The sequence below is a fragment of the Haliaeetus leucocephalus genome, unplaced genomic scaffold (genome assembly GCF_000737465.1).
Source record: "Haliaeetus leucocephalus isolate CR32 unplaced genomic scaffold, Haliaeetus_leucocephalus-4.0 Scaffold76, whole genome shotgun sequence".
NCBI lineage: Eukaryota > Metazoa > Chordata > Aves > Accipitriformes > Accipitridae > Haliaeetus > Haliaeetus leucocephalus.
Genome location: NW_010972512.1, coordinates 849,354 through 876,996, shown reverse-complemented (window position 1 = coordinate 876,996; position 27,643 = coordinate 849,354). Strand labels below are relative to the sequence as shown.

Here is a 27,643-nt window from a genome sequence, read left to right as displayed (position 1 = left end):
CGGCGAAGCCCATTAGCAGCTCACGGGCGCGGGGCGGGACTTCCGGGGCGGAGTTGCTAGGTTACCCGGTGCGGAAGGGGTCCGACCCGGCCCCGCTCGGAAACAAAGCGGGCGGCGGCGCAGCTGGACCGGGATGGCGGCGCGGCGGGCCTGGCTCCGCGCCTGGCTGCTCTTATGTTTTCTGCTGCAGGTGAGGGGCTGCACCGGCCCTGGGAGCTCCTTGGGCCCCGCGCCCTGGCGGGGAGCCCTGCCGGGATGGGGGGCAGCAGCCGGGCAGAGAGCGGTGACGGGCAAAGCTGGTCCGAGGGCCCTGGCGGGGTCCGTGATGCTGGTGGCCTCGCCTGGTCGGACGGTGTTTCTCGGTCTGAGAGTCGCCTTTCGTGGCTAGTAGCGGCCCAGAGCAGAACCTGGGCTGCCCGGCAGCTGGAGGAGGGTGCCGCAGCCCTCCCTGGCAGAGTGTTAATGACCAAGTTGCGGCCCGCTTTTTCTGGAGGAAAGAAGACGGCATCATTCGTACCCCAGGCCGCCTCCCCACGTCTATGTTGTGTGTCCTTAGTGATTTAGCAGTATTTATGTATGTTTGGGTTTGTTTGGGGTTTGCGGTCGTTTATTTTTCTTCTTTTTGTAGTTAACAGTGTATTCCCCGCAGTTGGGTCTCTGTCGGGCCAGCAGCCTTCTCCAGGCAGCCCTTCGGGAAGGGTGTGCAGGCCAACAGTTGGGGTTGGGGCTGGGATCTTCACAACAGGGATGGCTCTTGGCTTTGGGTTCATCCAGACTGACAAAAGTCACTCTGAGAAAGCAGTTAGCAGGAAAGAAAGGGGATTTGTGCTGAACCTGACCCCATAGCCTGTCTTGAGTCTTGCATTCTCATTACTTAGAGTAGTAATAAGTTTTGTGGGATACATTTTTAAGGGTGCGACAAACTAGGCATGTATTCCTGATACGGGAGGGAGTGGATTTTTAGGTATTGCATTGCATGGTACATAGCTTTTGTATTTTAAGTTCAGGTGTTTTGTGTTCTGAAAATGTTGAAGTGTCATTTGAAGTTCTTAATGGTTTGTTAGGTAACTTGGAGGGTACTATGTCTTCTTGGGTATTATTGATGTAACGTTTTAATGCGACAGTCTAATTTTTCACTTTTCCCATATCTGTCTCCTTACTGATTCCTTGCCAGTGATCTTCAGTTACAGAATGCTCTGGCTGCCAGTTCTTTTTTATTTCTGCATCATCCCCTTTTTTCTTTTCCTCCATCATATTTTCCTGCATCATCCCTTCTTTATCTCACACATGCCCTGTGCATTTTGGCATCTCTGTTAATGCTTCAAGTGGACTGGTAGTGCCAGTGTAGGCCCCACAAATTAATAAGATATAAGAATGGGTCAAGAACTAGCATGGAGTCAGTTTGAACCATTAGTTGAGAAATGGTGAGCACATCACAGTGTGAAAGGACAGCAGGTGAGATAGTCTGAGTAAGTGGATACTTGGGAGATCTTGGCTTCAGCTCCATGCATCGCAGCATACTTCCCTTGTGTAAGCAAGTCATTTAATATGTCTGTGCAGTGGAACAGTGCTAACACGCTTGAGCAAGCTTTGAACAGGCTGGCCAGAGTGCTGAAACAGTCCTTCTGCTGCAGCAAAAAGTGAATTTACTGTATGCTGTTAATATGTTTCTGTTAGCCAAGCTGGCTCATTTAAAATTTGTTTGGATACCTCGTATTTTGCAATACTTTTACATTTCTTGTACTTGCATTTGTCGGTATGGTACATCATCCTCATCTTGAGGCAGAGAGGAGTGCTCTGATGCACTTGTACTACCGTGTTACACCAGTGACTGATGGATGGGGTTATTCTGGGGAACAAAGCTGGCAGCTCTCATAATGAGCTGTTGTGTGCATTTGCTGTGCACCAGCTGTACTCATTATCAGTGACTTACTCTTGTCCTAGTGCTGTTGGGCTTATTTGGAATATATTTTTATCTCCCTCCTTGAGATAGGATAATAGGATATTCCCCCCGCCCTGGGCAGGGGGAGGTAGTGTCCACATTTGCTTCTAAACTCTGATTTATATAGGGAGAAGGAACAGCTTGGTGTCCTGATTTCAGCTGGGATAGAGTTAATTGTCTTCCTAGTAGCTGGTATAGTGCTATGTTTTTGAGTTAGATATGAGAAGAATATTGATAACACACTGATGTTTTCAGTTGCAGCTAAGTAATGTTTAATCTAAAGTCAAGGATTTTTCAGCTTCTGATGCCCAGCCAGCAAGAAGGCTGGAGGGGTGCAAGAAGTTGGGAGGGCACACAGCCAGGGCAGCTGACCCAAAGTGGCCAATGGGGTATTCCATACCATGTGATGTAACATCTAGTATATAAACTGGGGGCAGTGGGGATCACCACTCGGGGACTAACTGGGCATCGATCGGTGGGTGGTGAGCAATTGCACTGTGCATCATTTGTATATTCCAATCCTTTTATTATTACTGTTGTCATTTTATTAGTATTATCATTATTAGTTTCTTCTTTTCTGTTTTGTTAAACTGTTCTTATCTCAACCCATGAGTTTTACTCCTTTTCCTGATTTTCTCCCTCATCCTGCTGGGTGGGGGGGAAGTGAGTAGGCGGCTGCATGGTGCTTAGTTGCTGGCTGGGGTTAAACCATGACACTTGGCTAGTGAAGTATGGCTCTCCCAAATCTGGGCCCTCATCTGGGAACACCTAAAGAGGGGTGTGTTCTTATAGATCCAAGTACAATCTGCACTTAGACCTTGCTTTGGTATCTGAGTCCTCACTTTTCATTTAACTTCCCTCTCATTCTAACCATTCCTTCATAGCATTGCTACCTCTCAGTTGTCCTTTAACAATAGCAGATATACATGAGCCTTTGTCTAATGAAGAATATAGTAACATGATCTGCAGTGAGCATGTTGGATCTAGCTGGTCTTCACTATACTAGCTTTCAGCAGAATATTGAATTGAGGTGGTACAGAAACTGTATTTAAAATCAGAGTGCTCTATGGTGTAGGTCTGAAGAGTTGAAAAGACTGTCTGAAATCTGGATTAAGGTAGTGGTTGACAATTTAGTCTCATGGAATTGTTGCATTGTGAATATGAAACTCTCTCCACTGTACGGTGCTTGCTGAAGGGATGTTTTCTTTGTGTGCAGTTTTGCTGTCTGCTGTTGATGGTCTCCAAATTGATTGGTGCAGTGCATGGGAAAGAGCATACTCCAGCTCTTGGGAACTCCGCTATGTGTCTTGCATGATATGTGCTGTAAGAGTAGGCATAGCTCATTCATTCCTTCTTCAAGGAACACAGCTCCTGGTGTCTGATAAATCTCCCTGAGATTCAGGTGACCAAATCAGCTGATAGAGCTAATGAAACTGGAAAAAGTGTATGGGGCATCCAGGTGAGTTTTGGGACAGAGGCAGGGAGGAACAAACAAGAATGAGCCACTAGGTTGGCTCAATCACTCACACTGCAGTTTCTTGAAACACAGGTGAGCTGAATTCCTCCTCTCCACCTTCTTTCATCATTTAACTTGCAGGCCCCAGTGCTTGGCTCTAAGCTGCATCAATTCACCAGCACAACAAAAAAAACTCACTTAGCAAAAAAATGGGGAGTGTTCTGTTCTTTTAATGCATTAAATAAACCATGGGTCTGATGAGGTTCAGAGCAAACAAGCATGTTCTTCTAATGCCACAATTAGATTGGCTCAGTTGCCTGTTAAGTTGTACTGCCAGACTTTATGCTTCTGTTGTGTGAAAACCTTTTCCTTGTTTTGCAGCTTTATATAAAACACTTTGCTTTGTGTTAATTGTACAACAGTCTTCATAAAGCTGTGATTCTAGCAGATTTCCAGCTTTGCAGAGGTCTTGCTTGTGACCTGGCACTGTTGTTGAATATGGATGCCTGACTGGTAACAATATTTAAATACAAATACTCTCTCCTTATTCGTATAGGGAAAATAGATAATTCCCTACTGAGCTGGGAGAAGCTACTTCTGCTTTTTGAGGCCTGGAAGCCCATTCCTATTGAAGCTTGTTGTAGTGCTTTCTAAATCTTATGTACTCTAAGAAGCAAGTACCAGAAAACACTTATTGTCACAACAGCTGTTGTTTTTCTGTCAGTGTTTGAAAAAGGCTGGGCTTGATACCCAAACACTTGGAAAACAGCCCTTGGGGATTGTAGCAGCATTGTATAGGATCTGCACAGGAGATTGCATTTTCTCATGGGTTAATCTAGGATATGGAGTGATCTCTAGGAAGTAAGAACCATCATAAATGTTGGCACCATCCCAGTGTATCAGCTGCACTGCTTTGAACTTACTTCTGTTGACATAAAAACAAAACTGGGAGCATCAAAGCCTTATAGTACTGAAACAAGAAACTCTGATGCCTATGGCTCTACTTAGGTGGGAGGATAAGAACAAACTTGTAATGGCTGTTAACAGACTTCAGAACTATGCTTTGATGCTAAGTGATAATTGCTTTGTAAAAATGTTTGTTAATCCACATTCTGTATGTACTTTCTAAAACTCTGTACACCCTCTTTTGCTTTTAGCCCTGCTCATGTTCCATTTAATTCCTCTCATCCTAGATTTTTTACTTGGCTTTTAGCACAAAAACACACATAGCTTCTAAAATGTTTTGAGCACTTCGCATTAGGAACCTTTTACTCCCTTAATATTTCTTTAAAGAACATCTATTAAGTTGCTCAGAAAGCATAATTGTGTATTACTGTCTTCAGTGTGCCATTGGGGATTATTACTGAGTTCCAGTAATGGTTATCTAAATGGAAATGTAGCAATACACCCTATACTTATTCTCTTGTTTTAAAGGTGTATAGAATATATTTTATAAATGTAAAACTTTTAACTGTAGAGGTTGATTGTTTCTCAAATGCGTAAAGCTGTTCAATTACAGGTAGCTAGCTCCTGCAAAACTGCCTGAAGATTTTGGAGGCAGTTGTACACATAATATTCAAAACTGCGCTACTAAATTTTTTTCTTTTAAGCCCAGTCAGATCCTATAACAATAAGCAGGAAACACTTTTGTACTGGTCTTTTTGTCTGTGTTTGGATCTCTGTGGCTTGTTACTCTTGAGAGTAAAATTTAACGTAATAATAATGGATTATTTTTCAATACTTCTTCCTTTTGTTGAAAGGGTTTTAGGTGCTATGGTTGGATAGCTGAGATATGAGTTAAAGTCCACCATGACAAATAGTTGGGGTTTTTGCTAAACACATTTTTTCCTCACCACATATGCACAATAGTGTCTCCCTTCCTCCACAAATAGCTGTCTCTTGTAAACTTGCACTTTGCTGAAGATGCTTTAATCTGCACTGAAATAAACAGTGTAACCTGCCATGCCCAGCACACTTCAGGACAAATGTAATAGATTTTAGAGCACTTAATGAACACTGATGTTATTAAAAAAAAAAAGTAAAAAGTTGCTGCATGAGTTATTGAAGACCAATTATATACAAAAGGGCTGAAAATAAAAATCTCTACCTCCTGTGTATTTTTAGGATGATGTTTCTTTACTGCTTTGCTGACATCTTGCAGTAATATGGCATCATTTATCCTCCAAGTGTGGAGATTGTTTATGTTTAAAGGACGATTCTTTGAAGTGTTCCAAAAAGCATTTTTTTACCCTGAGTGTCTCTTGGGGGTGCAGGGTAACTACTGTGTAGTGGGGTTTGAAGTAAAGAGGGAGAAATGAGAATGATGGATTCTTTTAGTGGATTTTTGAACAAACATGTTAAGACACAACTTCGCTGCTGCCTCCAGTCATCTTTAGCATCTTGTTTCTCAGCTGCTACCTGGAGAAACAAATGTGTAAGATGTATTTGTAAGAGTGTAACTGTATAATTATCAAATCATTTGTCTGTTTAGCTTATGAATGTTAAGCTAGATGTACAGGTCAGTCTGTCACAACTTTCTGTCTAATTCAGTAGCAGTGATGGTTAGGGATATTACCTTGTGTTTCTCGCCAGAGCAAGGTTTCACCAGTTCTGGTAGGCACGAAGTGATTTGCTTGGGGAAGACTAAATCTGAGCAATAGAGCAATTAAACATGTCTTCAGTCAATGCCTTCAGTTTTGTTTAAGAGTGCTGGACAGGAGAAAGAGACAACGAAGAATGGGAAGGAAGGGGTTGGGTCTGTGGGTAGAGGACAGTAAGGGGGATGGTAGAAAGATAAGATAGTTGGGGGTGGTGGTGGTGTTTGGGGGTGGGGGACGGCTATTTGGTTTTTTTTCTGAACCTGCTGCTGTTGGTGGTGCTGAACTGATGGTGTCTGCTCATCCTGTGTCCTGGGGTCACTAATGAATGGGCAGTGTTCCACCAGAAACAAAATATGTGACTAAAGGTGAGAGCCAGGTCAGTTATTGTACGTGTTTCAGATTTTTTTTTTTAAAACAAAGTGCTAAGTGTTAGTAAGGGTTATTGAGAGTTCTCATTAAAATGCCAATAGAATGGAGAAACTTCCCCTTACAATATGAAGCAAATGCTCTTGGAACACAGAAGTGATAATAGGAAGAATCCAGTTACATTAACAATATTTAGTATTCCTAAGCACTGGATTTCCAAATCACTGGGCTAAAATAGCGTTTTGAGAATGCTACATTTAATATGTGGTCAATTTTTTCCTGACTGTCTAATAGCTCATATGAAGCCAAAGTACAGATATAATAAGCATTGTCTTTTTATAGTCTATTAACAGACAGCATGACTGGAGCACAAGTCTTATGAAGAGTGGCTGAGGGAACTGGGGCTGTTTAGTCTAGAAAAGAGGAGGCTGAGGGGAGACCTTATCGCTCTCTACAGCTACCTGAAAGGGGGTTGTAGTGAGGTGGGTGTTGGTCTCTTCTGTCAGGTGGCTGGAGAGAGGACAAGAGGAAATGGCCTCAAGTTGAGCCAAGGGAGATTTAGGTTAGATATTAGGAAAAAATTTTTTACTGAGAGGGTTGTCAAACATTGGAGTGGGCTGCCCAGGGAAGTGGTTGAGTCACCATCCCTGGAGATATTCAAAAAGCAAGTGGACAGGGTACTTCAGGACATGGTTTAGTGGGCATGGTTAATGGTTGGAGTCGATGATCTTGAAGGTCTTTTCCAACCTAAATGATTCTATGATTGAAGTTGCTCTGTAAGAGGACTGTGAGGCTCTGAAGTGATCAGAGCTCTAAAGATCAGAAAGACTCTCCTTTTTCAAAAAAAGCCTTGATCTGGACTTGTATAATTGAATTTGAAGAGGGGGGGAAAAAACCCCCCAAACCAAAACAACCTCAAAAGTTATTTTTTGTCCTGCTTTCTGAGCATTTCTTTTGTATCTGGATTTTTTTTTTATCTGAAGCATTTAAAGCTTTCTGCAGCAGCTGTGCAATGGTCAGATCTTAATCTTAATTGAATAATTGAATTCTTAACGTGGTGGTATTCAAACTTGATCAGATGGGTCACAGAATGCATGTGATCAGGCTTGGTACCGGAGCTGATGTTCAGTATTTTGCATGAAGGAAAGGGTTCTTAAACTTACACTTTTACAACTAGTGGAGATGGTGCCTGACACTACTCCCAAGACAGTGCCTGCAACCCCATTGTTGCTGCCCTGAAGAGCATAGAAGTGTCCCATAGAACTTAATGGTGACTTGGATGATGTTAAAACTAAATTCTGCATGCCTTCTCGTTCTAGCAAGGCAAAGACCGTATTGTTAGAGAGTGAAGCAACACGAGGTACCTATTTGCCACTTAGAAATGGGAAGGAGGATTTGTATCAGAGCCTTTAGACTGCAAGAACAGTAACAGTTTATGATATACTTTGTGTTTCTTCAATCATTTCTGAGGGTGGGGAGGATTTACAGTTATTTTGGTTCAGTTAATATGAGAATTAATTAATTAACTAATTAAAGTTAAATAAAACCACCACTAGTGGTAGGGAAGTTGCCTATACTTCCGCAGTTGCTTTGTTTGTCATCCTGATTTCTGGTTGCCTGGGTGAATATCTACTAGGACTTGGTGTACAAGCAGAAAAGTGCATCAACTCCACAAAAATAGTTACTTTTGCAGGATCTGCGTGTGGTCTTATAGGTGGTTTTGGTCTGGCTTTTTGGGTGGAAGATGAGGATTGTATCTGGTACTCACAAAATTGTGTCGCTATACGCAGAGAAGGAGGGGAAGAAACGTTTAGAAGAACAGAGGTCATAGTGAAGAATAAGAAGATGGGTCAATAACTCTGTAGTAAGGAAGTGTTTGCTAGTATCTGCTTGTGATGACCAGTCACCCTATGTTAGCCCCTAGGTCTTTCAATTTAGCTGGAGGATAGCCTGATAACATCTGACATAACCAAAACAGTGAGGAAATTACTATGTTTGCTATGTAATATTTTGCAGGGATGGGAAGCTGAAAATATTTGTGTTAAAAGGAGCACTTTTTGCAGTTAGATGTGGTTAGAATGCTTAGCTGAATAAACAGACTACTTACAGTGTATCACAATTGAGAAGATGCCTTAAACTGGGGTATTTGGTGCATGTTACTGTGTTTACTTTTCTCTGCAGTCCTTGTTCTCTTTCTCCAAATTCCTACAGTATCTGGCTTGTTACTCCAGTTTCCTGGAGTTCTTCAGGAGAATTGTGATGTTTCCATGATTAAGCCAACTACGATTATTCTTGCCACCATGGGCTGCTCCCAGTGGCAGCTCCCGTAAAAGCTGATGTAGCTCCAAACTGAAGCCAGGCTGCATGTCAACTGGAAATAACTTCTACCACAAGCATGCCTTGATTAGGTGAAGACTTGAGCTTCATGTGGAGTCTATGGGGGTTTTTTTGCACCTTTTGAAGCTTTGAGGAATTAGTAATAGTTTTGAGAGCTTTGAGTGAAGAATGGTAGGCCAGGTTACGTTTGAAAACTTGCCTGTGACTAACTGTGCATGAGGTGCACTCAGAGCTTTGAGTGTAGTGTTCCTAGTTCTTCAGCTCAGGACTGTAGGTAGCCTGGGCTGTACTTGGGTGTAGAATTCAGATGGTCCTTCCACTGCAACTCAGCTCTGTTCCAGAGGCTGACCATCAAGTTAAAGGTGGCCAAAGCTCATGATTCATTATTCAAGTTAAGGGATTTTACCTATAAGCAACTGGAGTGAAACTGTCATGTTCTGCCTCTATGACCTTGTGGGTTAACCCTGGTAGGCAGCTAAGCACTACACAGCTGCTCACTCACTTCCCCTCCCACCCTCAGTGAGACAGGAAAGAAGAAAGGAAGAGTAAAAGCCAGAAAACTTGTGGCTTGGGATAAAAATTGTTTAATAGGCAAATGAGAAGTAGAAGAAGAAAGAAAACAAGACAAGTGATGCAAAAGCAATCACTCACCACCTCCCGCAGGTAGACCAATGCCCAGCCAGCTCCTGAGCAAAAGATGGCTAACCTCCTTAAAAAAACCCCCTCTTTTCACTTGTTGTTGCTGAGCATAGCATTATATGGCATGGAATATCTCTTTGTTTAGTCATCTGCCTGGTTGTGTCCCAACCTCTTGTGCACCCCCCAGTGTGTTCACTGGAGGCACAGAGTGAGAAACAGAGAAAGCCTTGATACCTGCAAACACTGTTCAGCAATAGTTAAAACATTTGTTTTTCAGCATTGTTTTGGTCACAGATCTAAAACACAGCACCATGCCAGCTGCTATGAAGAAAATTAACTGCATCCTAGCCAGACCCAGTACAGGCCTGTCATTATGACTCTTAGATATGTAATCTTCACTACTTGTAGCAAATATAGTTGGGAGTTTTGACAGCAAATATAGTTGTGAGTTTCGACTGCTAGTCACTGAAGCAGTGAAAAGTATATGCAGTATATAGTCTTCAAAAATCTACATGTGCTACCTAGGACATAAAAAGAGAGCTGATGATGCTGTGGGGTCGTGTCAGTTCTACAGCAAAGGTGTCCAAGGCTGAGTTTTGGAGCAGTGTGAATCTGGAATTGATCATTGCTTCAGGCTGTACTTTCAGGAGGTGGTAGGGGCCAGGCCTCTTATTCTAGCTCTCTTATCTGTTCTGCAGTAGTCCAGCTTCTTTCTATTGCTCTGGTTATATACATATATGCACCATTCTACCTGTGTTGTTTGGGGTCGTTGTTGTTCATTTTTTTAAAACACATCCAATAACATTTAGTGAGGCTTCATTTGATTCTTTGACCAGTTGCTGTGTAGGAGGGAATCTGCCTAATGCATCTGAAGCCTCTGTCTGAAGTATGATGGAAATAATAACAAATTCCACTGTACTCCCTGCACAGATACTGAAACTTTGTAGAATCTTTTCTTTTTCTTTAAAAGACAAAGGAGGCTAGTCAACAGCAAGTTATGCCCATCACTTCTGCTATTTCATGTGACCTAAAATTCTCGTAGTGAAATTTTTCTTATGTTTTCAGGTGTATTGTGAGTATGGGATGGTACATGTCCTGTCAGAGAAGGGGAGCAGCAAAGGAAAAGACTACTGTATCCTCTTCAACTCTCAGTGGGCTCATTTGCCACATGATCTGGGTAAAGCTGTAAGTACCTAGCCAAGCAATGACAGAAGAATGTATTCAAAAATGCCTTTGTTACAGGGAAACTTTTAATTTCTAACTTGGATTAGTAGAATTTGAAGCAACTACCTTGCTCTACTTAGAAAATATTTTCTATCTTTTAAGATTACCCTAGGCAGTGCTATGATGGCAATATTCTTTTCCAGGCAGCATGTAGAGGTAATGACTATTTCTGGTTCAAAACAAAAATCTTCCATTTGCGCAACATGATCAATTAAATGAAAATGGCACTCACCTGTGTTTGTAAAGGAGTTTTTGTATGTCAGTATGATACAAAAAGATACCATGTGGCCTTGCTGATATACTGAACTGTGATCTTTAGTGCTTTCTCAGTGGTTCACAGTTCTGTCAAGTGTAAGAATAAGTAGTCACAAACTGTGTCGAGCTTTTGCTGCATTATCCAAAGCTGTATGAGCTGACAGTTGAGTCAATTCTTCACTCTATTCTGTGAGAAAAAGTTACTGTCACTGAACGATGAAATCAGCAAGTACTCTTTGAACGAGCTACTGATAGGGGAAGATGTGGAGTAGCTGACTGATATTCTGTTCATTTTATTCATTGTATTCCTTAATGTACCAGTTGACTGCTGCACAGAATTATTAATGTTCCTTATCAATGTATAATCAACTTTTAATAACCCATGGTAGGTTTATCACAACTGCCGATTGCTCCCTAGATACATAAATAGCTCAGATGCTGCAGCTGCCTTTGCCTTGTGTAGCCCCAGCTAACAAACTCTTGCACTTGACCTGACTCTGTGTAAGGTGAAGTCAGCACATGTACACACTGTATCCCTTTGCTTCAACAGCAGAAGAGAGAACACAGAAGTGCATGAAGCTGGTTTGAGAGGCTTAGGGTCTTGTTTGACTGGATCCAGGCAGGCTTCCCACGGAGTCTCTAGCATTCTAGACTCTAGGATTTGTGAGAGTTGGGGACTGTACTATAGACATCTTGTTTCAACCAGTCTCATAAAAATTCACTGGAGACATATTTCAGTAGCTTTGCAGGAGCTAATGTAATCCAGAAGAGCTTGCTCTGAACTGAAACTAAAGCATTGAACAGGTTCTGATCCGTTTCCCACAGAGCACTTGGGTTGCCCATGCTATGTCCCTTGCCTATCCCTGTTTCCTTCCTCAGATCTCCCTCTGCCTTTCCCTTCTTTCACATTCTCCCTCCTCCTCCTCCTCCCCTCCAGTACTCCAGCAGCACACGATTTATTAACTGAGGTGATGCAGTCCACCAGCCTGAGCTCACTCTGATTGTGTTGTGCTCTGATAGAGCTGATAAGCTTTCCTGAAACCTGGACAACCAGGAAGTGTGTGTAGAGACATTTTACTATCTCTGTAGTAGGAGCCAGGTTGGAGAGGGCACTTTTCTGAATAAGCTCTGAGCTACTGACAGTTTGACCCTTAGCTTTCCCTCCTAAAACAGTAGAGTCAGTTATACAGGTTTCTGATATTGTATCATGTACCTGTGGATTTCTAATACAAAGTGTTAACTTGTGTCAGCTTTTCAGGTTAAAACTTTACCATAACAATTCTCAAACCTAACAGCTCAACTCCTAGCAAGACTGGGGCTGTGACCTGCTTCTGTTAGCACAGTTCACACCAAGAATCAGTTATTTGGTAGGTAATTGCATTTTTCAGGTGACTTGCAAATAAAACTGGGCAAAGATGCTCATTGCTGTTTAGGTTTTGCAAGGAACAATTTGTGATGGTGTTATTTCTAAAACCTTGAAGTGTCTTTGGGCTGTTCATGTGTAAACATACCAGAGTAGGTGTCTTTGGGTCTGAGGAGGGCCAAAACTAAGGAGTTGAGGCAGGCCTGCAACATCTCTGAATTGCAAGCAGTGAGAGAAGCAGCTTAGAATCCAGTATCCAGGTGCTTAGGATCCAAAATCTCAGCTAACTGCATGTGCTTGGTTTCAAAATGGAGTTTATTTTTGTTGCCTGTGCTTTTGTACTTTACCTTAGCCTGTGTTTGTGTTTCTAGCTGTTCATACCCTACATAATCTCAGCCTGCCACTCTGTACCACCCTAGCAATTATAAGACTTTGCTGTACTCTTCCTACATCTTGGATACGTGCATCAGAATAGCAACAGTGCTGAAGAAAACACTGCAAGTGCAGATCATAACCCAAATTTTATTACCAGCAGAATTTTGTACTAAAAGGTGAGGCAAGGCAGGACTCTACGTAATAGAGTGATGCGCTGTTCCAGCTTTCAGGTTTCTCTGAGAATATCACTCCATTACTTGAAAGTTCTCAATTACCCTTTAGATACTCTGTGGTTTCTGCTCTTGACTTCTTTTATAATTTTATTTTATATATATGTATTTAACTATTTTCTTTCTTTTCAGTCACTCTTGCAACTGCAGGATCAGACAGCATCTGTTTTGTGTTCTCCTTCTGATGTACCTGATGGGGGATTTAATAACCAAATCCCCATGGTGATGCGAGGGAATTGCACTTTCTATGAGAAAGTGAGGCTTGCTCAGATAAATGGAGCTCGTGGGCTGCTGATCGTTAGTAGAGAGAGACTGGTAAGTCTTTCTGTCTTTCTGTCTTTCTATATTCCTCTGATGTTAGATATTGTCTTGTCTTCAGTGCTCATTGCTGTTGACTGATGCTCCTCTTTAAAATAAATAATATATATGTGTGTGTGTGTGTTCATGCGTATATGTACATTGCATAGCGGTGTGTGGAAATAATAAATCTGAAGGAAGGATTAATGAAACAGGAGGAAGTGCTCATTTAAGTAGGAAGAGTGCTGTGTAAAGCCCATGTAACTTTCAAGTCAAGGGCTCAGAATTATCCTTATGTCATATGAAATAATGGAATCAAAGAAGGAGGTTAGTTTCTTGACTCATACTACTACCTTCAATGAGATTTAGAGCACAGTTATCTAGTGCTTTAGATTCAGCTGGAGCATCACCAGTGTATGTTTTGTAAAATTAGCAGTTTTGAATACTGTAGTCAATACTAGAGGCACACATCAGTCATAAAACCATGACCCTGATGTGCAAAAGATACTGCTTGAAGTTTGGTTGCTGCATTTTGCTGTTACAGTCTTTAATGACTTATATTTTACTGGAAACAGGCATACATTTTGACTTTGAGTTTTTGCTGTCATTATGTTCCTTTCTAGAATATTTTCTAGAATATTGCAACTTCAACCCTTTTGAAGTAGTAGAAGTATTTGCAGAAATGGATATTCTTACCTGGTCTGAACTGTCTTTCAGGTTCCTCCTGGGGGTAACAGGAGTCAATATGAAGAGATTGATATTCCTGTGGCTCTGCTCAGCTATACTGATATGTTAGATATTGGCAAGGTAAACTTGATACTAAATGCTCCAATTTATATTATCTCCTTTAAATGAGTCACTGCTCAACAGTATTTGAAGTCCATCTTAAGAGCTTTGAATCTGTAGAGAGTTGTATTCATGAAGATTGCATTATTATGTTTTGAAAAAAAAAAAGTGAATCTCTTGGGAGGTTATTTCTCATTTTCAGAATAAAATCAAAATGGAGTCTGGGGCTGGAAATAAATATCACTGATAGTAGAGCCAATAGATGTCTCTTAAGTATTTATAATAAAGTTGGATTCTGAGGTTGCTTAGGGTAAACTAAATAACTGAACCATTGCTAAGATAGCTTTTTGGAAGTTCTTCATAACTTGTACTTACCTCCGCAGAGTTTCGGCAGCTCAGTGAAAGGGGCAATGTATGCACCAAATGAGCCTGTGCTAGACTATAACATGGTGATTATATTTGTCATGGCGGTGGGGACTGTTGCAATTGGAGGCTACTGGGCAGGAAGCAGAGATGTGAAAAAGTGAGTAACTGGAATGCAGTATGTCAGTTTTCTTGTATTTCTCACAGGAAAAAAAAAAATGGTATTTATCTAAAGATCACCTGGTAGCTGTCCTAATGAGATTTAGAGACTGTCTATATAACCAGAATGGAAAAAAGCTGATGTGACATTTGAAAGGCCCTGAGCCTGGTATTGGTTTTGTCACTGTATGAAATTATTAGAGTGTAATTTGCATGTAGCAGTTTAGTGTTTTGCTTTGTCAAAAAGCCAAACATTTGAAAAGTTCAGAAGGAAAATTGGATAGTAATAGGCTTCCTATTTGTGCTTTTGCAAAAATCCACCATAAAAATATATATATAAAAAAAAAGATGTTTTTACTAGTATAGTGCAAATAAACTGAGTAGGTGGCTAACATATACTATGTTTATTATGAATCTTTTATTGAAATGTTATGGTTACTTTTTTGCCAGTAGGTGGAGCTGGGCAGAGGAGGTTGTCTGTGCCACACTTATTTTTAACATTTACTTTACATATACAACCTGACTTTAGGATTTCTTTGGAAGTCAGCAAATTACTCTGCAGTAATTTTCAGGATTCTGTTGGGTTCCTAGTGAATGAAGAATAGTACTCTTGATAAACTAATGCAGTAGTTATTGTTTTATGCATTGTGTTATGTCTGATGTTCATACATCCATGCGAAATGTGGAGTTCCACTGACTTGAGTGGAAATCAATGCAGGCATTGGTGGTGTCATGTTTTCCAACCCCATGTAGTTCTCCCTGAAGATTCAGTGCCCTTTATATACTTTGTTGCAGAAGGAATGGACTGATTATAGCCATGTTACTCTTTCAGGAGGTACATGAAGCACAAACGTGACGATGGGGCAGAGAAACATGATGATGAAACGGTTGATGTGACTCCAATAATGATCTGTGTATTTGTAGTGATGTGCTGCTCAATGCTGGTCCTCCTTTATTTCTTCTATGACCACTTAGGTACTCTTAAAGTTGTATTTGTATTGATACATCTTCAATATCACAAGGCTGCCATAGTTTAAAGAACATTTTTACTGTGAAAATAATTATGAAATGGCTGTATGCTGCCATGTTTCTTCATCCCAACATGATTCAAAGCCCTGTAAGAAAACCCACCAAGTAGATTTCTATACCTGCTTCTAGTGAGGTTGGATTAGGCGATCATAGAGCTTTTCAAATGTTAAAGCCTATTAAGTAGATACAGACTTAATGTCTTCCACCTTTTATTTTTTGTCAAAGGTGTTCTCAAACCTATATTTGTCTTTCTATTATTGTTCAATTTGAAGTTAAGTTATGGGATCCAGGATCAATTTTTTTATCTTTATAAAGTTTATAAGTTTCTACTGATCACTTATCAAATTGATTGACAGAAGAACATGAAAGCCTAATGCACTGGAACTTCAGTCCTCATATTTCTGAGGAAGTTATGAAAGATGCATCCCATCTGTATTAATTCATTTTTGCTGCTAAGTGAGTTCCCTTATAATGCTTATGTATACTCTTAATGAGAAGATAAACACTTCACCATAAATTGCCTTTTTAGGCTTGTGATTTAATGATTTTTAAAATATTAGCACAGAGGTTTTGATTTGTTGAAGAAGCTATTGCATAAAGTACACCTCACTAAAATGAGCTAGAATTAGATACTTAAAGAGCATAAATTTAATTAACAGTCATTTGAAGTCTCCGAATTTAACGTTTACTGGTGAAATGTAAGCCTTGTTTCTCATTCAGGTTTTTTGATTGCCTGTTCTTTATTCAGCCAGGATATGAAAAAAAGCATCTCTTAACTTATCCTACTTGGACTTACTACTTTTTCTTTCTCAGTCTATGTTATCATAGGAATATTCTGCCTGGCTGCCTCAATTGGTCTTTACAGTTGTCTGTCTCCCTTTGTAAGAAGATTCCCTTTGGGAAAGTGTAGGTACGTGGCAAGTTCTAAATCTTTAATAGGCAAAATTAAGTTTTTATAATGTTGGGTAGGTGTGGGATTTACAAGGTGATTTCATACTTAAAAACATTTATAAAGGAGGAGTGTAACTACATAGACAACAGTAGCTTTGTTGTTTTTCATTTTCAGAATCCCAGACAACAACTTGCCTTATTTTCACAAGCGTCCACAGGTCCGGATGTTGCTATTGGCAATATTTTGTATCTCTGTCAGCATAGTCTGGGGAATCTTCAGAAATGAAGATCAGTAAGTGTATGCTTTATTTTCTGTGCTAGAAATGTAATATGCTTTATAGTACAAATAACTGACATCTGTAGAAGCCTAAACTTATCCTGAATTTACAAGTGACAGGAAAGAAACTAGAGACTTGGGCAGAAGTTGTTCCTTATGTACTTCATCTTAGTCTTGTTGGTTTAAGTTACAGAAAACTGTCTCTTGTCAAGCTTGAATTTCTGAGTCCCAGTCCATATTCTGATCTTTGGCTTAAGACAGCTTTTTCAGAAGTGGTATAGAAAGTTGGACACAAGTTGTCTAACTTACTACGTCATGGTCTGCATGTGTGTTTTCTCAGAGAGAGTAAGAGCTGTGAAGCTTGTCAGATCTTTAGTTTCTCTCAGCTGACTGGTATGAGTAAATAATTCCATGTCCAGTATTGCTGCAGTACCTAATTATAGCATGTTCTTATCACTTTAGTTTTTTGTTGTGGTGGTTTGTTTTTGTTTGGGTTTTTTACCACTTACCTCACTCCCAGATGCTCAGGTTTCCCCATGTATGTACATGTGTTCATCTTCTTAGTCCCTCTGTCAAGGATTCTGTGTTGGAACTGAAATGCTGGCTTGTGTTTCTGCTGATGGTACCAAAGATGTCTTGCTTGTGCTTTGGGTGCCTGTTACTGCCTTTGTGGGGTCAGTTTTCTGTGTTAAGTTTGTGGATCATTCACTGGCAGAACTCATAAATCCAGGAAGCATCAACTTTGAAACCTTTTAGAGAAATAAGTGTCAGACTGAGGAGTACAGAAGTACTATAGAGCTATTCCAACCTGGGATATTTAGGAGTAGGAAATCCATTTTCTACCTCAAAGATGGAGTGGACCTGAGCGTCTCCTGCACAAAGCTCCATCAACAAGCGCTCAGGTATTGATCACAACAGCATAATCTCTCATCTGCATCTACACTTCAGCGATTTTGGGGAAGCCTTAGTGTTTCGTATCTCAAATCCTACTACTTTGATCCTAGCAATCGAGAATAAAGCAAAGAGCATTGGTGCTTCTATACCTAACTTGAAAAACACAATCAAGAAATAGCCCCAACTGTAGGCTTCCCTCAGCACACAAGGGTGTACACATACACACAGGCTAAAGGACCCCAGCACTTCCTATTTTGGTACCCACTGACCTCATTCAGCCAGTTTTCAATCCACCTCAGTGTCTGCTTATCTGGCCTACACTTCCTCAGTTTCTCTATGAGGATCTTGTGGAATATTCTCAGTGGGAAAGCCTTACTGAAGTCTAGATAGACAATGTTCCCACTGCTCTTCCCTCATCTACCAAACCAGTCATTTCATTGTAGGAGGTTTTCAGGTTGATCAAGCACAACTTCCCATTTGCGAATCCATGCTGACAGCAATGTTGATTTCAAGCAAGTACTTTTAATAAAGTTTTTTTGTCCCAAGCAGGTCCTTACTGAGGACAAGGCTTGATCTGGCTTTCCTATTGTTTCCTGTGGAAAAAATTGCTCTCCTCTTTCTTTAGGTGGGCTTGGGTTCTGCAAGATGCTTTAGGAATCGCTTTCTGTCTTTACATGTTGAAAACAATTCGCCTGCCTACATTTAAGGTATGAAAGTTAAACAGATCTAGAAAGAGGATGTTTGCCTGTATATAGCTGAACAGAGGAGCCACTTCTAATAGAGTACATTGGCTTGGAAATGCACTTGTGTTCATACGTAGCTTGGAAGAGTGATGCAATGAGTATACTGTAGACCAAGAAGTGGCATGTGATTGTTATGTATGGTGTTTGGTAACTTAAAGTTCTGTAGAGTGTTGACTACTAGTAAATCGCACACCACACACTTGTGGGTTTTGGCGGGGGGGGAGGGGGGTTGGTTTGCGTTTTGGTTTTGGTGGGGTTTTTTGTTGTGGTTTGGGGGGGGGGTTGTTGGGTTTTGTTTTGTTTTCAAATCTGACGCACAACTGATGCATCATTCTGGTGTTTCTTTCAAATCTTCCAGAACTTATTCAGTATCTTAAGGTGAAAATCAGTATCAGTCATTTAGTTGCCCCTTAGGCAGCTCTTCAAACTCTGTTTCAAGTGATCTTCACCTATAAATTTGTTTCCTTGTACAGACTGGCCAAAGTAATGTGGATACTGTTTCAAGCTATGCCTAGCATCCTCCAGAGGAAATACAGATCTTCTTAATATTTCCTAACAAACTGAAACAGCACCATTTCCCGATTTTACATGATAAAAAATTTTAGGGACTAACATGTAATTTTGTGCCCAAGAATTACTTTCTTTTATATGGTGCGTGTGAGACCCGATTCCTCCATCTAAAATATTTAGGAGTTAAGAAAAATACGTGGTGACTTGTTTGTTAGCTTTTGCCTTGCATAGTCTTAAGTTGCTAATTATTAATTCTTTGCTGTTTCCTAATGCAAATGTAAATACCAAGTATATTGTCTCTTCCTTCAGGGTTGTACCTTGCTCCTCCTGGTTCTTTTTGTGTATGATGTATTCTTTGTATTTATCACACCTTTTCTAACAAAGGTAAGTAAAGTACTTCTCTAGAGCCTGCTGGTCACAGAGCAAACTAATGACCTGTTTCTCTGTGTGTTCCTAAATGATCCCAGACCCGGTGAGTGAAGTGCTGACTTGCAAATTTTCCCCTTTTTTCTTTAGACTGGGGAGAGTATAATGGTAGAGGTGGCTGCAGGCCCATCTGATTCTGCCACTCATGAAAAGGTACTGTATGCAGTCTGAAAACATGGCACTAACTTCCAGCTATTACATTTTCAACTTCTCTAAAATTCAAAGACCACAAAGCTGAAATGGGGATGCCAGCCTGAAAAGAATTTAATGTGGAAGTAAGCACTCCTTAGCTCTCTGGAAAACTACACCAAACACGGGGGGCAAGGCAGACTTTTAGTGGTTTGTCACAAGAGCTTTGGTCTTTTATCTTGCTTTAAGAGGGTTTGAGTACAAGGCAGCTCATTAGCTCAGCTTTGCAAAAACATGACCACGTTTGTAAATAGAACTTTTATTGCTAATGAAGCATATCCATTTTTACCTAAAGCGATAAAACTTATATGATCAGTCTGTCTCTTCCCCCTCCTTCCCTGTTTTGATAATTGCTTTATGAAAAGCTGAGGCTATAGGCAAAGGAGAGGAACACAAATTGGAGACAGAAAGAAAACAGAAGTTGGTATAGTTCTGTACTGTTTGACAGGAGCCAGCTGCATGCACAGAGCTGTACAACATGATGTGATTCTTTAATGTACTGTATTAAAGAGAATACATGTTTGCAATGAACTTTGCCATACTGTCCCTCAGTGTTGCAAATTATGTAATAAATAGGAAAGCTTGGGGGGGGGAAGTCTTTAAAATTATTCAAGTCTTTACTCTTTTGAGACTTTCATTGCAACCAGTAGATTGAAATAGAAATGGTTATTTCTTATGCATGTAGCAGTTTACCTAAATTTTTTACGTTCCTGCAGTTGCAACAGGGTACACCAACTCTGCTTTATGTGAGGACTTTGAAATTAATATAGTGTTTTGAGATGTCTGTCATGGGGAGTTGTCTTGGCTGTTTGAGAAAGTATTTCATCACTCCTATCTCAAATACATTTTGTTGTCAGTAATATTCATAAAAGATTTTAAGGATCTATAATATTAAAAAAGATACATTTGCTGTATTTGAAGTCTACAGTTTCAGTACAACAGGAACAAGTTCTGGTAGTTGGTGTCAGTATGTAGAGAAAACAGCTTTTCATAAGGCATGTGTCTCTCTCATTCCAAGCTCCCAATGGTCCTGAAGGTTCCACGACTGAACTCTTCACCGTTGGCTCTGTGTGACAGGCCCTTTTCTCTCCTAGGATTTGGAGACATTTTAGTTCCAGGTATTTTTGTTTAGCATGTTAAGAATTTTACTTGTTGCACACTCATATTAGTTTATTCTGCTTGTACTTCCGCTTCAAGTGGGAAGTTTGATTTGACTACTGTAAAGCTGATAAATTTATACATATATCTTTTTATGGTTTTTTTTTCTGCACTATTCACTTTTTCCATAAGAAATTAAATGCATTAAATTAATCTTACGGTTCAGTTTCACATGCAGTAATGTCAAATGTAGAGAAATCTCAAGAGTTGATTTAGCAACTAATTTTATAGTATAAAACATCTTTAATAGAGGAAATTATTTGTCCATTTGCACATTATTTGAGTACACACGTACCTGACCACTCAAAACTTCATAATTTTGTCAGTCATGCAACATCCAGTGTTTCTACCACACCTTCTCTCAAATTTGACTTTAGATAGTATGTGAAAGTATGCCTGGCACCACTGCAGGTGAAAACAAGTATTCATCTTCTGATTGTCAGATTTCTTCTGAGAAATCATTTGTTTATTTTCTTATATTTTGGGAACTGTGAACTGTGTCATCCCTGTCCGTGTCCCCTCCTCCCTGCAACCTATAATAGGCATAGTTATTAACAATAAATTTCTACTGTCTTTACTAGGAGCTGGAAGGGATGAACTTACTCTTATTCTTGTTGTGAACACTGTATTTTTACAGCTGTTTATTAGGGATGGGATGATGTTTTGTATCTAGGATCTGTGTATTTGTAGATGTTAATTTTATTATTGGAGTGATTCTGTTGTACTGGGCTTGTGTTTTCATGTAACTGTTTTGTAAGCTGTGCAGCCTCCTGAGTGATGCTGTCATAGTACTTGGGCAACCCTGTGTTTAAGTAAATGTTGAGGAAAAAAAAAAAAAATCTTAAGTTTTTAGATAATTTGATGGGTTTGTGTATTTTAATGTGTGAATGGTTGAAAGCATGTTGTAATTGTTCTTTCCTTTCCTAGGCTTACTAGTAGCCTATTGCCATAGATTTGATATTCAGGTGCAGTCGTCCAGAGTCTATTTTGTAGCCTGCACAATAGGTATGTATAAGTGTGACACCTGAACACAATACCTACGGGGGTTGCTCCCTTTAAAAGCGTACCATTAATCTTCTACTACGTAGTTTGGGTGTTTTTATTCTTCTTCTCCTTTTATTATTAAACAAATATTTTAGCTAAGTACTTTTGCGGCTAGATCTTCCATCACCAAGTTATCTGATGTTATTTTCCTGAGCTGTTTTGTCTGCCATATATAAGGGGAGCTTCTTGTTACCATGGCTTGTCTCACTATAACCCTTACATCTATGCTATCTTTATACATGCTTAGCTACTCATTCTGGTTTCTTGATTCATGAATCTTTGAGTTTATTGCATATGAGAATTCAGGTTAGGCATGTCTTCCTTTGACTTTGTTCTTAACTTTTTGTGTATTCTAAAAATCTGTGACCTATGATGCAACAAGTTGCATTATGGTGGCTGTAACACCTCTAAATTAGTTTTCCTTTAGTTTGTAGAATCCACAGAGTTACACGCCATGGACTTAAAAGACAACTGATGAATAGGATCCTACAGATTTCTGTTGGCTTTGTTACAAAGTATTTATGCTAGCAAAGACTTAAGACGCTTGCAGTTAATGTAATGAAAAATTTTCATGAAAATCTGCTTTAGAAATTCTTTTGAAAAAATAGCTGGGTTCTTGGAGACTTACAGCAGGTTTAGAAAGATGCTTTTATTTCAATGTACCAAATCTTACGTAATTTCCTCTCATATATACTTAAATGAAACTGTTGTCTTACCTGGCACTTTCAAAACACATTTACAGAAATTGATAGAAAAATATTGTATCGGTGAAGAGTCAGCAGTGTACTATTGCAGCAATGTACACTAACCACGTACAGGGTTGTGTTAGCAAGACTGAGTCAACAGTATGAGAGAAGTGATTATTCCTCTCAATTTGGCAGTTAAGAATGAGTCTTAACCAGGATCCCTGGTGCAAGACAGACTGACATACGGGAGTAAATCTGGTGGAGGCCATCAAGATGGCTGAGGGCTGGAGCACATGATTTTAGAAGAAGAGAAGGCAAAGAGGACTTTCTGATGTTGTCCACAGCTACCTAATGTGAGGATGCAGAGAAGAAAGACAGACTTTTCTTATGGGTGCACAAGGATAAGATGTGAGGCAATGGACTTAAGTCACAAGAAGAAATATTTCAACTAGATATAAGGAACTCTCAGTAATAAGATAATGTGCCCTGAAAAAAACACTTTGGAAGAATTGTAAAAAGTTATCAAGTATTCTAATCATAGAATTGTTTAGGTTGGAAAAGACCCTTAAGATCATCAAGTCCAACTGTAAAGCTAACACTACCAAGTTGTCACAGACAAGTGTTTTAGATCACTTAAAGAATCACTGTCAAAGGTATTAGCAAAAGTGATTTTAACATAAATTTGTAAAAGTGCAACTTAACAGAATTTGATGGCAAGATTCACTATTACTTACTACATGGAAGAAACATACAAAGGAAAATCAAGTTAGAATCGATTTAGGATGATTTACACAGAAAGCAGGGATGCAAAAAGGTAAGGGAGAGCCTCCCATTGAGTCATGAGGTTCAGAGTGGACCCCTTTGCTTTCTAAACTCCATTTCAGAGAGGAGTCTAGGTGCGGCTGGATCCAGACTTAGTCCCAGACTTGGTTAACAGTTTATGGCTAATGGAATTAGCTACGTGGAGTTCATTAGACATTCATTCAGCATGCTATCAGTCACTTACCGAGGATCTGTTGCACATAAGGGGGTCTCTTAGTCTCAGGTAAGTAATCTCAAACCTTGATGTTAAAGAAGCGCCTTCCATCCAGGAGTCCGATGTTAGTTTGCTCCATAGAACCCTAGGTTTCCTGAAGCAGAGACTCGGGCATCGAATTTTAAAAAAATAAATAATTTTATAGAGTGGTACAGCAGCAGGATCGGCTTGAGCTGGGTGACTCCAGGGTGGGACCTGAACAAAGAAATCCCTGGGCAATTATACCCTTACAGACTATTCACCTGCCCCTCACCCTGCCATTCTTCACACTCCAATAGTGATTCTGGTCTGAGATCTTCTGACCCTTTATTGGATTCCTTCACTGTCTCCAGACAGGCTGTTACCTTGTCAGCTTGCAGGTGCTGTTGACAGTTGTAGCCTCCTTATCTCCTGGTTTGCGCTGGCTCTGGAGACCTTGTTTTGCTTGAGCAGGTACAAGTTCAGTAAGTTCAGCAAATCTCGGTGAAAGTTTACAGCTTGAGGCCTAAGCCTTCAGCAAATCTAGCTACTCATGCTAAGTAAAGCTAAGCAAACAGCATACTAAATAACACAATGTTATACCTCTAAGTGGTTCATTCTATTTTAAAACTTACTTATTTAAGCTAGACTACTACTATCTCTTAACACTGAGAGGTGTCCCTGCTCAAGGGGAGAGTTGCCTGGCATGCAGTCCAGTTGATGTCCAGGGAGAACTCAGCTCATCCAACAATCTGGCATTGGTAAAAGGATCTCATTGCTTTGAGGAGTAAGCCCAAGAGGTGCCTGAACTCAAGGGGAGATCACCACCATGCAGCCATGCTGTCTAGCAGGGAGAGCTCAAAGAAGGCTCACTTAGGCTGTCATATGTATGGGATAAAGCCGTTGGTTGGCTCATAGTCAAATTGCATACCATGGGAGAGGTATGCATGAGACTCCTTGTACCCACAATTTTCTTTGTTCCTCAATAAATGAGGCTTGGAAAAACCAGCTGCTCTTCATGTGTTAATTGCATGATCAGTGCTCGCTGTGTGTCTCTGCTCCTTTTGTGGATTTCCTAGAGGACTTGCCTGGCTATGGCTCAGGCCTTTACCTCCTTTGGAGCCCGCACCAAACTGCTGCTAGTTTGGTTAAGGGGAGGGGGGGCAGGGAGTGCATCTGTCACACAAGTCCCCCACAAAACCATGTCCCTAAGCACCACATCTACATGTCTTTTAAATACCTCCAGGGATGGTGACTCAACCGCTTCCCTGGGCAGCCTGTTCCAATGCTTGATAAACCTTTCAGTGAAGAAATTTTTCCAATCCAGACCTCCCCTGGCACAACTTGAGGCTGTTTCCTCTTGTCCTGTTGCTTGTTACCAAGGAAGAGAGACCGACCCCCACCTCGCTACAACCTCCTTTCAGGTAGTTGTAGAGAGCAATGAGGACTCTCCCAAGCCTCCTTTTCTCCAGGCTAAACAACCCCAGTTCCCTCAGCCGCTTCTCAGAAATCTTGTTCTCTAGACCCTTCACCAGCTTCATTGCTCTTCTTTGGACACTCTCCAGCACCTCGATATCCTTCTTCATCTAGTTCCTGAATAAAAATCAGTTGGTTTTAGCTTCATTGTTCTGAAAGTGTAATTGAAATTAATTACATTATGAGATCCTAGCTGCTTCTGTTTGATGTAACAATTTTTGCAGAATATATGCAGAAATTAAATAGAAAGTAATAACAAATTATAACATACAGCTGGATTGTTGGGTTTTTGCAGGTTTTTTAGGGGTGCTGCAGGATAGTAAGAAACAGCCAAAGCCAAGCCAAACAAGAAGCACATGTTATAATGGTCAAAATAATTTTCTGTATCTGAATTCGTAAATAAGCGGCACGATATTTCACTTGTTTGTTTTGCCTTTCTCAAACTGCTTAAGGTAATGATTTAATTGCACAGTGCGGACTAGGCCGATCACACTACTTTCACAACATGTTATTATAGGTCGAAAGTCTGTAGTATCTCTAAGTAAAGCACTATTCCAAGCTTACATTGTGTATATAATACATTGTGCCTAAAGAGGCATGAAAAAATTCTGGAGATGTTGTTTTACATACTACTTGAAAAAAGTTCCTGTTAGAATGCTCATCTAGCTAATTATTTAGTTGTTCTTGAGCAGAGCTGTATCTGAATAACTGGGTTTTGCTCGTTTTGTTTCCTTCCAGCATATGGCATAGGCCTTCTTGTGACCTTTGTTGCCTTGGCATTGATGCAGATGGGCCAGCCCGCTCTCCTCTACTTGGTGCCCTGTACTCTTCTCACAAGCTTTGCTGTGGCTCTTTGGAGAAAGGAGCTTGCAATGTTCTGGACGGGCAGCGGCTTTGCGGTGAATACCAGTTTGATATGAGTGTCTTCAAGAAATACTAATATTATAAAAACCTAACTAGAATTAAAGTTGAGTAAAATATTGCAGTATTATCAAACAAAACCAAAGATTTTTTTTTTTGCTTGTTTGCTTTTTTACATACTTTTTTGCCTCAGTAACATTTTCTTTTTTAATGTCTATGGCCACTTAAACTGGCTAATGAAAAGTAAAGTAGACCTTGTCTATCCTTCTTGATTCTGCCATAATTTTACTCTTTTGATCTCTGTTGAAAGTATTATTATTTATTATGGGTAAAATATTAAAATAGTATATAAAATGTAATGTTTTATAGTATTACATAAAATATATCCTCAAAAATATTTTTCTTCGTATTTTTTCAATAGCCTACAGCTTACGAGTTAGAAATCTAGCTCAATATCGTAAATTATCACTTTGTTTCACTGTGGTAGAAGTGAAATTAATTTGATTCCAAAAGGAGTAATTTCTATCGTGATGCATGATTATAGATTTGAATAATTACTTGAAGGGCAAATCTATCAAGCTAGAGGTTCCCCGTGAGTTTTGTTATTCAACTATTTGTGATAACCTTCACAACTTTCCCCTAGAGAACTGAATTTAATTGTTGGAAAAATATTTGAGGTCATCTGAAATGTGATGGAAAAGTTGCCAGTTGTTGTACAGTGATAGTAAAGGTGGGCAAAACCAGAGAATGATGAAGTGCCAAAGTGCTGTTTGCCTGTTGCTGTGTAATCAGCAGAGCGCATCTAAAATCGACAAGGAACAATCAGGCAGAAAGCAATTAAACACATTTCTGGAAGAAAAATCCCCTTGTGTACTATAAAACACAAAGACAGGATGTATGCACGTGTCCCGTACTGGAGAAGAATATAGAGATGGTGGACCTTTAATCTTCATCTTGCATGACCATCACTCCTAATAACTGGACATGGTAGTTCTTGCTTTCCATCATTCTGACTGTGATCTTCTATTTACAGAAAGACCTACCTCAGCCTCCCTTGGTGATAGCTCCTGTCAACTGCCCTGAGCTTCCCAAAGATAGCAATGTACCAGCCTCTCAAGACACAGAGCAAATGACCAATCCTACCCTCCATGTGAAGGAGCTGCACAGCCCCACCTCAGCTGCAGAGGAGCTGGCTGATACTGGCACAAAAATGGACCAGTCAGAGATTTCGGTCACACAGAGCGAGGAACCAGCTGCTCAGAATAAGGATGACCTTGAAAGCAAATGCCTAAATGGAGAGCAAAAACAGCTGGAATAAATGACATGATAAGAACTCCTTATTTTCCCTCACAAACATATCCATATAAAACCAGTATGTATTTAGGACTGGTTTAGTAGTGTTTGCATTCACTGAGGAACCTCACTGGGAGTCTGATCATCAAATCCAACAATGAATGTTCTGCCTCCAGCTTTGGTACAGCTATACACTTCAAACATCTTTCTGAAATATGGTGCTCTACAAGGGTTCTGATGTATGGATTTCAATGATCATTTTAATAGTGAATGCCTTTGACCATTCCATTTTCATTTTACCGGGGTAGTATTAAGAGTGTTTATTTACACAGTACTCTGTGCTTGTGTGGCTATTTTGCTGCTTTAGCATAGTGTAGGTTAATGTGGAGGAAAAGCATTGAACAAGTCTGCTACAATGCTTAGTTGAGAGAAACATCATAGGTTTTTTTAGCACTTTCCCTATTGTCACCTTTTACTTTACTTTTCCCTACTTGTCAAAGCCATTGATACAAGGGAATGCTTTAGTATAAACTGACATTCAGGAAACGCAGAGAATGGTTAAATTACCAGCCTCTGAAAGGATTTATACTACCGTGGTGCATTAAATGCATCTCTTAACTTTTTTGTCTTTGTTTTTACTTTCAGGTACCTGGGTTGGCTACTAGTCTAGTTTAAAAGGCAGGATGAACGGAGCTACAGGAAGCTTTCTAAGCACTCATATGAACTCTAGGGGCTGTCTTTGAAGATAAACAGTGTTTGTCACAGAACACTGTCTGGAAG

The 27,643-nt window shown here is 40.1% G+C and overlaps 1 protein-coding gene across 2 annotated transcripts; it reads left to right on the top strand.

Annotated features, from left to right (window-relative positions):
• Positions 1-35: 35 nt before the first annotated feature.
• SPPL2B (signal peptide peptidase like 2B) lies at positions 36-27,481 on the top strand. Of its 2 annotated transcripts, none has more exons than XM_010580762.1 (15): positions 36-190; positions 10,406-10,525; positions 12,920-13,102; positions 13,802-13,891; positions 14,254-14,393; positions 15,225-15,367; positions 16,235-16,331; positions 16,488-16,604; positions 18,109-18,190; positions 19,046-19,120; positions 19,253-19,315; positions 20,370-20,469; positions 21,437-21,514; positions 25,448-25,608; positions 26,604-27,481. In XM_010580762.1, the coding sequence occupies exons 1-15, from the start codon at positions 134-136 to the stop codon at positions 26,886-26,888; spliced, it is 1,791 nt and encodes a 596-aa protein (XP_010579064.1). In that variant the 5' UTR covers positions 36-133; the 3' UTR covers positions 26,889-27,481. The 2 variants fall into 2 exon arrangements, with proteins under 2 accessions (XP_010579064.1, XP_010579073.1); XM_010580771.1 differs by having other exon boundaries at positions 25,448-25,676; positions 26,604-26,898.
• The last annotated feature ends 162 nt before the right edge of the window (positions 27,482-27,643 follow it).

What these genes read in the sequence shown, in the direction of transcription:
- SPPL2B (XM_010580762.1), top strand. Translation starts at nt 134, where the DNA reads ATGGCGGCGCGGCGGGCCTGGCTCCGCGCCTGGCTGCTCTTATGTTTT. An exon ending in TCGTTAGTAGAGAGAGACTG is followed by an intron (nt 13,103 to 13,801) that starts GTAAGTCTTTCT and finishes ACTGTCTTTCAG; the next exon opens with GTTCCTCCTGGGGGTAACAG. An exon ending in ATATGTTAGATATTGGCAAG is followed by an intron (nt 13,892 to 14,253) that starts GTAAACTTGATA and finishes TTACCTCCGCAG; the next exon opens with AGTTTCGGCAGCTCAGTGAA.